This window comes from Myripristis murdjan, chromosome 8 (genome assembly GCF_902150065.1).
Source record: "Myripristis murdjan chromosome 8, fMyrMur1.1, whole genome shotgun sequence".
Classification (NCBI taxonomy): domain Eukaryota; kingdom Metazoa; phylum Chordata; class Actinopteri; order Holocentriformes; family Holocentridae; genus Myripristis; species Myripristis murdjan.
In genome coordinates this window covers 9,392,165-9,407,866 of record NC_043987.1, presented here as the reverse complement: position 1 = coordinate 9,407,866, position 15,702 = coordinate 9,392,165, and the positions used below count along the sequence as shown (strand labels likewise).

The following is a 15,702-nucleotide window of genomic DNA, read 5'->3' as shown; positions in this document are numbered from 1 at the left end:
GGTAGGTGTGATTGTTTAGAATATCAAGACTAGAAGAGAGAGCCAATCGGGGCTTATGAGGGGCCCCATATCTAGCTTTGCCTTTGGCCCTCCAAATCACCAAGTCTGCCCCTGGCAAAGAACAAACTCTGGTTAAAATATAACTACAAATATGAATTGACATGACTACCTCTGTCATTCATTCATAACCAAGGCACAACAGCTTATAAAGGCTAGCAATGCTGGACTGATTTTGGAATTGTGGGATCAAGGTTAACAAGAGATTAGAGGCCTAAAGTGACCAGGCTATATTCAACATTATAGTTGATATTTTCATTTAAAATGGTGGAGGTGGACTAAAATTAATCAATCACAAACAGCTTGTGAAAGTTATATTTTTCCAGTATCACTTATAAACAAAATTTTGTTATTCTGACAGCAATACCAAGATGAAGAACTGCAGGCTTGCAGAATTTATTTACATGCATCTGACTGCAAAAAGGCTAAGGCACAGTTACATTTTAGTTCTGCTGAACTAACCTACTTTTCTGGAGGAATTTTGTCAGTTTCTATCTATCTATCTATCTATCTATCTATCTATCTATCTATCTATCTATCTATTTGTGTAGTAAAATAATTTAATTTCATTTAAAGTCAATATGTTATGTTAAAAGATCTTTTTTTTCCCCTGGAAAAACCGCAGTTCTTTGGCTCCGTCCATTTCGATATAATTCATCTAATGACTTTATTTGTGCCTCTAGAGCCGCTCTTCCTCTGCTAAATATTTGCATCACTAAAACTCCAGTCGGCTTGGCGGTATAAATCCACAAACTGTCCCGGATGTGCTGCTCCCTGCTTCCTCCTATAGCCGTCACATCATCTGAGTCCTCGGCATGGAGTCCTGCTGGTGTCCCGGGTACCAGTGTCCGAAATTGTTCATGTATCCTCCAGAGTGCACCGGCGCGCCTTTGCCGGCCATGGTGATGTCCCACAGAGAGCACGGAGAGGAGGACGACGACGGTGGGGGGGCAAGGTGGTCTCCCTCAGGTCCGCAGGGCCCGTTCTTCATGATCTTCTTGTATTTGGATCGTTTGTTCTGGAACCATATTTTCACCTGGGGAATGAGAAAACGAATCAATAAAAAAATCCAGAAATCCGTCCTGCAGGTGAGCAGTGTTTGTTGCCATGATTGCTTTCCCTCATGGACTACAATATGGTCCTGCGGGAAAATAACTGCCTACTATACAAATATTACAGACACACACTGTACTTACAGGAGATGGAAAATAGGTGTGAGGTAAAATAAGGTCATAGCAAACACAGCGTGAGTAGCCTACCACAGACAGGTATCATAAGGACGCCACAGCAGACAAAAGACCACCTTTGCCTTACAGCAAGGAGACAAACAATAAGAGGAATAAATAAATAAATGAACAAAAAAGTTAAGTCAATAACAACAAACACATACTAAAGTATAATAGGTTAAGAATGAACTCAGTCAAATAATTAAAAAAAAAAAAAAAAAGAATGAACTCAGTCTTAGGTTCCTTGGGTGCCTATAAAATGCCATATGATAAGGTCACTGAACGCATCATTGACTAACATAGGCTAATGCTTGTCCCTGGAAGAATATAATATGCATATATAGAAATATTTTAATAATGTTTTGCCAGGAGTGAGAAGTTAGGATATATATATATATATATATATATATATATATATAATGAAGGTTCGCGACATATATAAACAGCTAATAGCGCAATACTCAAAGTGTTTTCTATGTCTGGATAAGGCCTAATATTATTAGGTTTGATTAAATATCAGGATGAAAGTCAGTTCAAGTCAATTATGTTTTTTTTCTGTGGCTATCTAGATGATTCAACATTGTTATTGTTGAAATAACTGGCGTGCCTCGTGTTTCCAGCATGCTTGCAAATTGAGCGTCAAATTACACGAATATGCCTCTCGGGCAGCATGTCAACTTTGCGGGAACAGATGAATCATAAATAATTACACACAGCCCGCGAACAATAGTTTGGTCTGAAACAAGTTTTAACGGCGTTATAAAGGAAAATAAACGCCCAAAGGACTGGTGCTGCCTGGAGAAATATGCTTGGCCAGCACAGAGATAAAAGAACAAATAAAACAAGAGAGAAAAAAAACACTTTTGGCGCTGTAGGTTGTTTTCTCCATCACATCACGCTGACAGTCCTGGGAATTATTATTCTGAGATTTTATGGGTATTTATAGAGATGGTTGAAGTGGTTTATGGAACTGCGACAACCACCGTGTTGTAAAAGATATTCTCGTAAAAAATCTAATTTCAGCCCTCTCTAATTTACTCTAAATATGTGGAAAAAAACGATCCTTACCAATAATCAAAAAGGCAATTATATTCACACCCAGCTTGGAGTTTATACCCAAAGTAGAAATGCAGCATCATATGACCTGGATTCCTTCACTGGTCTCACAGGTTGTTTGAAATTAACATTTAGGGCGGGAAATTCATTAACCTAAACTATTAGACCTGTATATATAATTGCAGGAGAGAGTCATTCTAGTCACCAGTCCTCCTCCAAGTCCTCGATTTACACCCGCCCGTTCTCACCTGAGCTCATTCTCACTGCCTGCCTGCCAGTCTGTGTCCTCCTGCATCCCATTGCGCTGTTTAGCAGCAAGACTGAGCGCATGCTGGGGATCCTCTTCACCAATGCAGATACTAATGCTTATGCGTAACTGATGTGAGTATATGTTTTAAATTGCTGCAGTTAAATGCTTATGGATTCATTTTTCAATTTAGCTAGATAATTAATCGATCAGCATAGGCTGCTGATATGTATTCTTACTGATAAATGTTTGTTTGGTCACTTTGTATTGTTTGCCTTAATATTACAGCCTAATTGTGGTGTGTTAGTGGCCAATGCACATGATTAATTAACTGTGATTAACACCCCCACCCGTATGTATGTATGTATGTATGTATGTATGTATGTATGTATGTGCATATATCTATATATCTACATATCTATGTATCTATATATACATACACACACACATATACACCACACCACACACATAAACACACATATATACACACACATGCACACACAATGTGTGTGTGTGTGTGTGTGTGTGTGTGCGCGCATGCATACATACACACACACACACACACACACACACACACACACACACACACATATACATACAGAGAGAGAGAGAGAGAGAGAGAGAATGAGAGAGAGACACAAATTTAAAGCCAAATCAGGTCACTGTTGCTAACCTCTATACTAGTGTAATAACAATTACAGTTAGCAAGCAAACCGCAGGGCCTATACAGTGCCACAATTACCTGGAGTGGTGTACCACAGTATTAGCTCACAGATGGAAAGCAAAGAGAATATGTGGAGCTTAGCTTATGAGCCCAGGAGTCAATCAACAGCACGCTGAGTTAATGCAGCCTCAGTGAGAGGATTTCTGCTGTAATTATTGGTTTCATATTCCAGCAGCAACATGGAGCTGACAGCTTCTCTGAGAGCTCGCCTAATGACACCGACATTAGGGAAAGGAGGGTGGCTGAGAGGCAGGCCAGGTGCCACTGTCTGTGTGTGTGTGTGAGTGAGTGAGAGAGAGAGAGAGAGAGAGAGAGAGAGAGAGAGAGCAAGAGAGTAAGGGAGAGAAACGCCAAACATAACATATTCAACCAAACTTTGCTGTGAGTCTGTGTGTTCTTGAATATTATGCAAAACCAGCTGACCAGTACAGTGGTTTTTCCAAAAAAAAAAAAAAGAGGTTTCCATCTGGTGGGTGATGAGCAATATGAGAGAGAGAGAGAGAGAGAGAGAGAGAGAGAGAGAGGAGAGAGAGAGAGAGAGAGAGAGAGAGGAGATAGTATTGTTCCAAGGGAAAATGTTGTGGTGGTACGTGCCATTTCTCAGCTGCATCCATGGAGGGAACAGAAGGAAGGAGATTTCAGAGGGAAAGTGGTCACTGACTGGCTGGCGGCATAATGGCACACAGTCAGGGAGGGTAAACTTGTGTGATGGTGTGTGATGACTATCTTCAAGTGTGTGTGTGTGTGTGTGTGTGTGTGTGTGTGTGTTTGTGCGTTTGCAAGCGTATCCATGCGGTGCATTAAGTGTTTGTGGGGATGCATGCATGCGTGTGTCTGTGCATATAAAAGTGTATCCCTGCCTGTGAGGAATGTGAGTGTACGTGCATATGAATCTATGCCTATGTGCTGGTGCAGCTGCACATGCACGCTAGCAGCTAAAGTCTAATTGATGCTGACTGCAAGCCACATGACTGTGTGTTTCAGTACAAGATGTATTGTGTCTCCATCCCCTCACCGGCCACACATTAAATCACTTACAGCCACTTCAGTTACAACACTGCCGTTAGAATAGACAATAAGCTTTGCAAGAGGCCCAAACTGTGTTATTATCCACTTTGCAAGCTTTACAACATATTTAAATCTGACTGCATACATATTTTTAAAAAATTCACAATTACTATTTGATGAAAACAGATATATTTGATCATTCAGATTAAAAACTAAGGCTTTAGGACACAGAATTTTATAGTTTCAAATGAAAAGATGCTGTAGTTCCATTATAAAAGACAATAAATAACATTATTCTTCAGAAAGTGTTTCTTGAAAGAAGAATGAGTTTGATTCTTAACTTAGTCATCAGTATAGTTTGTACAATGGGAGAAGATGAAAGATAACTGTGACTGTGATTCTGTAGATAGTTATTTATTTGTAAAAACCTTGGGAATCATCACACAGTTGTTCAAATTGTTGTGTAACTACCACAGCTAACAATGAAAAACATTTATAGGCTACCACTAAAGCAAAAGACAAAGCAAATGCTAGCCTGTTTTATAAATAAATATGTTTAAAAAAAATAAACAATTAGAGAAGCTTAATTAGACTGGCTTGGGACCTATAACAATTGCTGACACTGACAATGAAGTGGGGAGTTGGCATAATTAATCTTCTCTGTGGTGCCCTTAATGTAAAATATTTGTTATATGTCAATATGAATAATGCACGAGTGAGGTAAAACAATGCTCTGATCCAACACATATACTAAATGAAAATAATGGCCTCAAGTTTACACAGGGTTTGATGCCATGACTTTGTCCAAATATCATTTTTCACAAATGTATATTTTACTTCACTTAACAGAGGACAAAGCATGAGTGGAAAAAGAGCCACGGTGCTAAAAAAAAAAAAAAAAAAAAAAAGAGGACGTGTCCAACTTAACTAGGGTGGGAAATCCTCTCAGTTTTCATCCCCAGCGCTCAAAAAATGTTTCTGCATAGTCCTGAAACTGCAATAGCAATAACTCTTACACAAAGAGTGTAATGCAATCAGTCAAAGCCTGCTCTCACCTCGCTGAAATGCCAAACAAGAAGGAAGAAATGCAAACAAAGACAATAACTGTGTTTTTCTTTTGTCATGCGGGTTTGACATTCCGCAAACCACACTCAGAGCCACTTTTCCACTACAAAAGGCCACGGCAAACGAACGGATGATCTCTTACTCCTGGTGTAAACATAGCTGCGGCCGTAAATTCATACGGGATTAGGAGAGTGCATTTGATGACATAATCTCCTTGTGTATTCTCAGCAAACACAGACACACCACATCCCACACACAAATCATATTTTTATCTCAGCCTGGCCAACTTTCCCTTTCATATCTCTGCATGTGAGGCCATATTTTTTGCGTAGACCTATTTTTAAAAGGTGCACTACACAAAACTGCCAACAGTCGATTTAAATCATGACCCTTTAGACTCAACTGAGAAAAAACAACTGCATGACTGTCATTATTGACTTGACTCACAAATAATTATTTTTTGTCAGTCGAAGATTCTCACTTAAACCTACCCTTAGCAATTTTTCATAGTGCACCTTTTAATGTGTTATGTTTCTCAGAACTGGCACTACATTTCCCATTAAACTCAATGTTTCCTTCCTTCAGTGGACTAATATGAATTTTTCCAAATGTAGTTCATAATGGCACAACTTATTTGGCACTAAGTTGTGGTACGTTATGATGTACAGAGGAAAAGGAGGAATCAAGAGGTGGCTGATCCAGTACAGCCCTGTCACACTCTGATACAGCTAAACTACATTCTCAATTACGTTTTGAGGGAAACAAATACATTTGTAATAATGTAGTATGAAGAGTCCGCATTAGGAGGGAGGCAGGGTGGTGGATGAGTCTATATAAACATGACTTTCACTTAGGATACCCAAATTTGATTCCCATGTTAAGCGAGAGCAGTGTTGTTTCCTAACCTTGGCCATAACCTTTTGCTAATGTTAACCATGACATTTCCTTACCTTAGCCATAAGCTATTCTTAACCTTAACATCACTTTTCCCTAACCTAAACCATGACTTTTTCCTTACCTTAACCATGATCATACCCTGACTTAACCATCACCTTTGCCTTACTTTAACCATGGCCTTTTCTTATTTTTAACTACGACCTTTTCCTAAACTTACCCATGACAACAAACCTTCTCCTAGCCTTATCCGTTATGACAAACCTTTCCCTTACTTAAACTGAGTGGTTTTGGTGGCTAAAGGTAACAAAACTGGGTAAAATGCCGCATGACAAGATGCACGACATATGATGATTAGAAACATATTTCTCCATGGCAATTGAGAATGCAGTTTAGTTGTATGAGAACATAATTTTTAGGAGACAGGGTTGTCCAGGAAGTCAACTCACATCATTGAAATTTCTATGTATGTTCATTTTCTATCTATATTCATTTTTGTAAAATTTGAAGTGGCAATCCATGAAATTGTTGCTTTATTTTTAATATAATGGCACCATCTTTTGTGCTAAGTGATGATTGCCATGGTCTTTTTTCACTGCACTTTTCAGCTACGCTGGCGATCATTGCTCATGTTATCCACCCAGCTCTTTTTCTGTTTATTACAAACAAACCGCTGTTGCTGCTTGTCAAAGACATAGAGCACATCACTTCCAGTTTGCCTGAGGATTTTTCCCGACCAGACCTACCAGACACTGAACATTTAGAACGTTTAGAACAACAAATGGAAAAGCTCTCATTATCTGGATATAGTTTGAAACATTGTTATGTTATATAGCAAGTTGGAAATGTAATTATTTGAAAATGTGGTGGATTATTACTTTAATTGCAAAGCATCCAAAGCAAAGCATATTAGCATCCTCAGGCGTTTCAGCTATGGATTTGTACTTGTGAGATAAGAGGCTCAAAAAAACATTACCGCATCAGAGTTGCAGTTGGTGTTTCATTTATTTCACTTGACAGACAAAATGGCTGCTATTATGTTTTATTTGCCACTTTGTGTGTTTGAGTGTGTGTATGTGTGTGTGCACCAGGGCATGTTTGTGGGAGAAAGAGGACAAAGACAAAGAAAAAGTGTGTGTGTGTGTGTGTGTGTGTGTGTGTGTGAGAAAAGAGACATAGCCACTTATTGCCCAATACAACAATTTCAATCGCCCTCTTTAACTTGAGCCGTCATCTCCGAAACTATGCATTCATGTAAATGTTCATATAAATACACTGTGGACATGCACAGACAAGCAAAACAGACAGAAACCCAGCACATCTCCACGCATGTATTTGTGTGTACACACACACACACACACACACACACACACACACACACATGTACACACAGTTCATTTTCTTTGAGAAGTGCTCCACCCCCTCATCTAGGGTTGTCACTCTGCCATGAGAGTCACAGCAGTTAAACAGTGCCTTCAGTTACTTATGAGTGTGCCATACCCACCCACTCAACCCCCCAGCACACACACACACACACACACACACACACACACACACACAGAGGGTGATTTGTTCAAATTTAACAAGCGAATAGTCTGCAGGTAAATCAGTGTTTTCCTCCACTTTTCCACTTAAACTTTTTATTCAACAAGGCGAAACAGGGGAAGGAAAATTAACATATTCCCTCACAGTTTCTCTTAATATTTCCTTAACAAGCAACAGCAGCAGCATCATTCCTGCTACAAACACACACACACACACACACACACACACTAGCCCCACTCCCTGCAATTGTGGTGTACCTGTTCCTCTTCTGTAAAAGGCACTGTGACAAACATTCTGTCAATAAACCTCACATGATGTTAACAAACACCACTATTTAATTACAATCAGGATGCCAACAAAGGGACGCAGCATGACGCTCGTCAACAAGGGTGCACCCGCGTCAAGCTGGGTGATCATTTCAGCTTGATGCTATCTAACCGCGTCCTTAGAGTCGAAAAACATCCGCAGAGACATGGAGTGTAGTTTGACTATAAACACAGAGAAAGCAATCAGCCCAAGGAGTGATCGATTCTGGAAAACGCTGATGACAGACTGATTGTATCACCGATGCTTGAACAGGAACTTTTGTGTGTTTATGAATTTATCCTCAGGACTGGAAATGGCACACTTTAAGTGTACCATTTAATTGTGTTTTTCCTACATGTTCCTTGGCCCTTGAGTGTGTTTAGGATTTTACTGCTCTATCTGCTTCATCTCAAAAACAAAATAAAGTGGCAAAAAAATAGGTTATTATTAGAAAGTGGTGTCACAAAGAAAGGGTTAATTCTGACTGTAGTGACATTGAGGACCCTGTAAACCAATGTGATCCGTGTGTGTGGGTGTGGGATCCTGCTCCCCTTGTATTCTGTTTTGTGTTTCATCCTTTCCACACTACCTGGGTTTGCGTGAGGCCCAGTTTGGCCGCCAGGTCAGCCCTCTCCGGCAGGGCGAGGTACTGGGTCTGCTGGAAGCGCTGGTTGAGCGCCTGCAGCTGCAGACTGGAGTAGATGGTCCGGGGCTTCCTGATCTTCTTCCCCTTCCCGTTCAGCCGAACCTCCCCGTTCTCGATCACCGCTGTGGGCTTCTCGTGCTCTGGAGGGGGGCAAACAGGGGGGCAAGGGCAGAAGTGAACGTCATGGAAACACCTCAAGTCTTTGCGAAATTTGCCTAGGGTTAGGGATCCTCCAGCAAGGTTATTTTCATAGTAATTTGCTGAGATAAATATAAGCATGTCGTGGTTAGAGAGAGAGAGAGAGAGAGAGAGAGAGAGAGAGAGAGAGAGAGAGAGAGTGTCCTGTAACCAAAGCCCATGGGTCCATCAGCAGCCATGTGTGCTGGAGACCCTGAAGTCCTGCCTGCACACACAGTCCATGAACGTTACATTGCTGGCCTTTCTGAAACACCCAGAAAGACCAGAAAGTGATGATTTTAATACATAATGTACACTGTGTTTTGTCTACGTTGTCTTTGTCATAGCTTTTGTTAATTCTTTGGCTATTTTCTTTAATAGAAGATTGTGTTGGCAGTCTGTTCTGGTGGGATTGTTCACATATGACTATTTTAGACAAGAATCCCCTCTCTCACAGAAGGCCATTTTATTGCGCTGGTACAACATCACAACTTCCAACGCCATTTTAAAGATCAGTTTTACGGTCTAAAGAGTTAACATGTACTGCACTACTGGCATACTGACACAATTTTATAATACAAAAGTAGAGACAAATGTCTACTTTTACCATCTTTCTTTAGAAATTGAACTTAAAATAAAGTAGTATATAAGTGATGAGAATATTTAAAAATAATAATAATAATAATAATAATAATAATAGGTATAAAAAACATGTTTAAGAAATAGGTCCCTTTTCTGTAAAATCATTATTTTTTCTGTTTAAGTCTGACTGGTTGCACTGATAGATGGAAATCATACAATATATATATATATATATATATATATATATATATTAATTAACAGAAATGCTGTTTATACAGGAGAACATTAGACTGGGATAAAAACATTTTGAACATTACAAGGGGAAAAATCTGTTCACATGAGCTTCAATGGTATAACTCAGAGAAAATTGTATGATGAAGAGATACAAATTAGAACTGACCTATATGCCATCGTGCTGCGGGTGGAATAAAAACAACCGTTTATGTTCTTTGTCTGTGCACTGGATGAGGAGCCTCTGGACGTTGTACTTCCATCAAACAACTGTACGTGCTGCTGTTGTGAGCTTTTTTTTTCATGGGAGCTACACAGCAACTGTGTATGTTCGGCTGTGCTGATCTTTGTTATGACATGAGCTCACAGAGAGAACAGCTGTGGACAGGCCGAGGCCCCACAAGACGCTCAGATAGAGACAGACAGACAGAGAAACAGAAAGAAAGAAAGAAGAAAGAAGAAAGAAACTGTATGTGTTAGAGTGAAAATTGGGCACATTCATAGAAAAATGGGGAGAAAACAGAAAAAAAGAAAGAAAAGAATCTAAGGCGGTAGTATGGAAGAGAAAAGGCTTGGGTATATTCATAGAAAAAATGGGGCACAGAAAGAAAGAAAGAAATAAAGAAAAATTTTCAGTTACTTAAATAAATAAATTGTAATGTGAAAAATGTGTTGCCATGTGTTTTGACTTTTTTTAGTGGGTACATGCTCTATATAAATAATATAATAATATGCAATTACATAATTATTATTATTTATTATTATTAATATTATTATCAGTACTATTATTATTATTCTTACTGAGTGGTAGTAATAGTAGTGGTAGTATTTCTAACTGCTACAATTAGGCACAGCATGGAGGTAATTTGTGCGGGCCTACACCCAGGAGAGGACTTCTCTGTTTAGATGATCTGCTTGTTTCTGCACTCTGCTACATGCTAACGTCTGCTGGCTGACAGGCCTGCGTGACATGCGGGGAGCAAAATGGCATTTTACACTGTATTATTATTATTATTATTATTAGTAGTAGTAGTAGTAGTAGTAGTAGTAGTATTAGCAGCAGTAGTAATGGTAGTAGTAGTCGCAGTAGTACTAGTAGTAGTAGTAGTAGTAGTAGTAGTAACATTAGTAGCCTATTTCCCATTTTATGGTGTTGGTTGGGGGAAAAAATAGAGCTGACTTATCAGCGCATCAAAATAGGACTTTTTCTTCAGCGTATTTAACATTTCATGTCTACAACATAACGGGCCTGTGTAAAAAAACAAAAAACAAAAAACAAACAAACAAAAAAAAGATTAAACGATTTCACAGCCTAAAAATCACAGAATATATTTTACAAGCAAATAAATAAATGAAAAAAAAAACAAAACATTTAAATAATACTAATGATAATGTAGCTATATTTGGTAAATTTGTTAAATATGTCAACCAAGAACTTAAGTCTCTAAGCCTCAAAATATGTTATTTGCTATGATTTTGTGCTCGTGTTCCTTTTGTAAATGTGAGTGTATTTTGTCTAATTTATGTATCTATTATTTATTATTTATTGAGTAAGGCCAGTTTATATATTTGGTGGATATAGTAACACACACACACACACACACACACACACACACACATACACACACACTCAAAAAGAGGTACGTTTTAACTTAAGCAGAGTCAAACAGAGTCAAACGGCTTATGAACATTTTATGGGGTCGTTTTGGTGAAACTGAAATCTTTAAAGTGTCCACTGACCAAAACGCGTGAAGGTGTTAACGTGCACAGACAATTTGGTTGTGGCCGGTCTCTTTCTTTCTGTCCCGGCTCTTGCGGGACAGCAAGGGGCCGATGTGGGCTCGTTTACTTTTGTTGTGTCACAAAGTCTCTTTAGGCCTTAAAATCATCCCTCTGTCAACCCCAAAGTACAGTTAAACACCATGTTGCGGGCGACCTGTGTGTGGATCCAATTATTGTGCGTTGCCAAGAAACCGTTGATTATAGCGGAGCTGAAAAAAAACGATGGTGTTTTTTACTTATTATTAGATTAAATTACGTCAAAGATTTCCAGTAGAGCGCCCATGATTACGGTAGAACACAGTTTTGTCCCAGACTGTTGAATTATTCTTGTGTGTGGTGGTGTAGGCGACACTGAACGTAATGCTACACCGGACATTATCCTCTATTGCACACAATCATAACTCTAAAGAACAAACGCAATACAGAATGATCCAAAAGAGGACAAAAACAAAAAACAAAACACACATTTAGGCCCTTTACTCTGGCAGATGTCTGCGATAGCTTAACGCACATGCTACTTTCAGCATCAGCATGTACAGCTCTATACAATTTAGTCCAGTCTTCCCACTGACCTGAGATTGCTGCCTTTGGCAGTGAAATGTTTGCAGATTTAAAACACAGAGGGGATCCTTAATAAAGTTTATGAAGGCGGCCCATGTGACCTACCCTTTCGTTTTTACTGTTCTTTTCTTTTAAATGGTATTTTGTGAAATTTTAGCAGCACGTGCAGCAATTACTGCATATTAAAGTACATATTACGCACCTGAATTTGTGTTTTGAGATCTGAGATCAACCTGATGGCATTCACTGTGCGATTTTATTTCACAGACACTTACAGGGCCTGTTAGCCTGAAATGTTAGACTCGAAAGCAAAATAGAAAAACAGGTTTCCAAAGTGAGATTCTCTGTTTTCCATCCTATAAATAAATGAAACAACACCTCTCCACGCAGTGGAAACCTACCCGCATCCTCCAGTCTGGTGTGTCCAAGCGCGCCGCCGTGACCGCTGTGCTGATAGGGCAGGTAGGCCCCGGGATGGTGCGCGCTCACGGGGCTGTGGTAGGGCGGGTAGCCCAGCGGGCGACCGTACGAGGACGCCCCGGAGGAGAAGGGTCCGTCGTGCTGCGAGGGTCCGACAGCGTGCAGGCCGTGAACCGGGTAGTGGTTGTGGGACAAGCCGGGGGAGGGCTGCTGGTGCCCGGCGTGTCCGGGGTATCCGTGGCCGCCGAACTCCAGAAACGCCGATTTGGACGGATCAGACTGGACCAAACTATCCGACATTGAGCTCATAGTCATCATTGGTGTGAGGGGCAGTGATGTGGTGTGAAAAGCGTCAGTATGACCTCCAGGCGCGGATCATCGTAAGGCAAAGCACCAAAAGAAAACAATCACCCATCAGTCACACGACTTGACGCGTTTATTTACGCTTTGCTTCCTTAAAAGACCATTTTCCCATGCACCTTACACCACTTTGACACTATTTACTCGGAATTTACCACATTAAGATTTATGCCAACCCTAAATAGGCTGGCAAACTATATTCCTGCAAAATGCAAAAGCGGTTAAAGTGGGGTTAGGTGGGTTTACCCTCCGCTACATCCCTCCTGAAGGGTCCATAAATGCCGCGCTCTGTCTTCACAACCATGGAGCCCACTAGGCACGGAGACGGCGCATGATATCCCAAAGCGTACAAACAACACTCCGCGGGATTAGGAGCCGAGAGGAGAAGAAGAAGAAGAAGAAGCCGAGAAAACACTTAATATCCCTGGAATCACGCTGCTTTCCTCTTCTCCCCGTCCAGAATAACCGAGTCGGCTCTTGTTATCTTTTGGTTTGTGAAGAGAAACTTGGCACCGGAGCGGAGTGTGTTCCTCCCCTCCAGAGCGCACTGTGCGAATGGAAAAGACCGTTCTCTGCCTCCTCTTGGCACACAGTGCGCTCATTGGCTGCGGCGGTTTACCGTGTCACACAAATCATGTCCAACTCCGAGACAATGAGCTCGCTCTTCTTGGTTTTTGGCGGAAATAAGTGCCAAATGTTTTTTTAGGATCTAAATGAAGCCGTATAAGATGCTAAATTATAAATCACCAAAGTGTACCAAATTCTGGACAGAAGCATGAGCAAACGACCCATTCAGGGGTTCAACCCCCCGATAGAGACAAAATAAAATTAATTCACATTTTTCATTGGTATTATTTGGCACCAACACTTCCCAAACCTGTTTATATCCAAAGCATTTCTGGGGACAAGCGGATTAAGGACTGATGACTCAAACGATATAATTACGTGGTCAGTATGATATATTACTATAGGTCATAACTATCATCTTGTCCTGAAAGCGCTTAGATATTTTAAATATGAATCAAACTAGATTCCTGGTATTTTTTGTTTGATATTTTAACTTGAAAGATCACATTTTCACCCACCCTAATATATATGCATATACAAATTTGTTCGACCCGACCCCTTCCAAAAAAAAAAAAAAGCTTTGTGTTAATCGGTGCTAAAAGGAGAAATATTTGTGAATTAAAAGGGAGAAAAAGCGATTACGCACAGGCTGGACCACATTGTCTACATGCAGAATCAATTTCTTCCTGCCTGCCAAATGTAAAATTAGAGGCAGATCAGATCAAATTAAGCTCATAAGTTGATGATGAAACGGCGGGCTATTTATATGCGCCTCCGTTTGTATCAGATACACAAATATACATTTACACTGATGACCCCGACTCCGTTTTACTCCATTTTGATGGACGCAATAAACCTTTACGTTTGACATGACAGAAATGATTGAGTACAACTCATAAACACACACACACACACACACACACACACACACACACACACTACGCTGCCTGTGGTCCAAGCTGAGGGACAATTCCAACAAACATCGCCCCTCTTACAGAAACTCAAAACGTGTGATTTTGGCAAACCAGAGGGTCCGACACTGTAATTCCAGTGAAGTATCTCTCATTACGCTCCTCTCCGATGGAAACCCCGGGCTGTAGGCCTGCATACAAATTTAAACAAAACAAAAAATCCCATTCTTCCCTTCTTTGAATCACCAAATAAATGTAAAACAAGGTGAAGATATGTAAAGGCCTTAATTTTGAATATTTCCAATGAACACACACATTTTCACCAAAATTTGCTTAAAATAGTCTTTGCTGCATAGACATACATATTAAAAAATGCTGATTGGTTGAAAAATTGATGAACAAGATCGAAGACACTAAGAAAATAATTTCTTCAGTTTATGATCTTGGGGTTTTGCTAAATCAACATGCCGCGATCTATTAGATGGCTTTTCAAGTGACCATAAAGTTATTCTATTAATAAAATATTTACTATGAACCTAAATATAATTGATTATTCAGCTGATTAGTTTAAATTCCCCAAATTTACACATTCCCGCTTTATTGGCATAACCTGGAAGAAAAACAAGAAGGAAAAAAAAAATCAGCACATCATAAAGTGGTCATAATAATTCATAATATTTACCCTTGATGGTCATAAAAGTATAAACCACCTGGCCTCCGACTTAATACCTACTAGTATGAAGTTTCTACTGGATGTTCATATGATACCTATTAAACTTTTTAGTCGTGTCAATAAGAGGACAAAACAGAGGACGGTGAGGACAATGTCGGGATTTCAGGTTCGCCCCGAGGCCTACGCATCCACCTTGAAGTTTTAGCCGCTAATCTTGCTTTTGACGGCGTCTTTGAAGGCTCTGCTGTCACTTTGCCTGCGTGAGCTCAGTGTAAAAAACAGCAAAAAGGATTATTTGGCTTTGGAAACTCTCCTTTAGGCTTCCTCTGACATTTCCTGAGTCAAAATACAGGGTGGCACTATGACCTCGGCAGTTAGAGCTTATCCCTAAGTCGCATTTTCTAATATCTTGTTTTGATAAGTATTTATCAGTCTGGAAAAAAAATAAATAGTTTCACTGATATGGAAAAAAAATGTTTTTGGCTAAAAATGCAGGAATTCCCTTATTCCCTTAAATATCCGTCACTGGAAACTGAGGAGACCACCACCACCCTTACGCACACACACACACACACACACACACACACACACACACACACACACACACACGCATGCATGTATACTCACACACACACACACACACACACAGAAAGAGAGAGAGAGA

General features: G+C 40.0%; 1 protein-coding gene across 1 annotated transcript; it reads right to left on the bottom strand.

Annotated features, from left to right (window-relative positions):
* Positions 1-631: 631 nt before the first annotated feature.
* Positions 632-13,412, bottom strand: LOC115363894 (homeobox protein Dlx4a-like). Its single transcript, XM_030058231.1, has 3 exons — positions 12,509-13,412; positions 8,718-8,914; positions 632-1,093 (listed from the first exon to the last, which is right to left on the bottom strand). Exons 1-3 carry the CDS (start codon positions 12,843-12,845, stop codon positions 851-853), a joined length of 777 nt encoding a protein of 258 aa, XP_029914091.1. The 5' UTR covers positions 12,846-13,412; the 3' UTR covers positions 632-850.
* Positions 13,413-15,702: the final 2,290 nt, after the last annotated feature.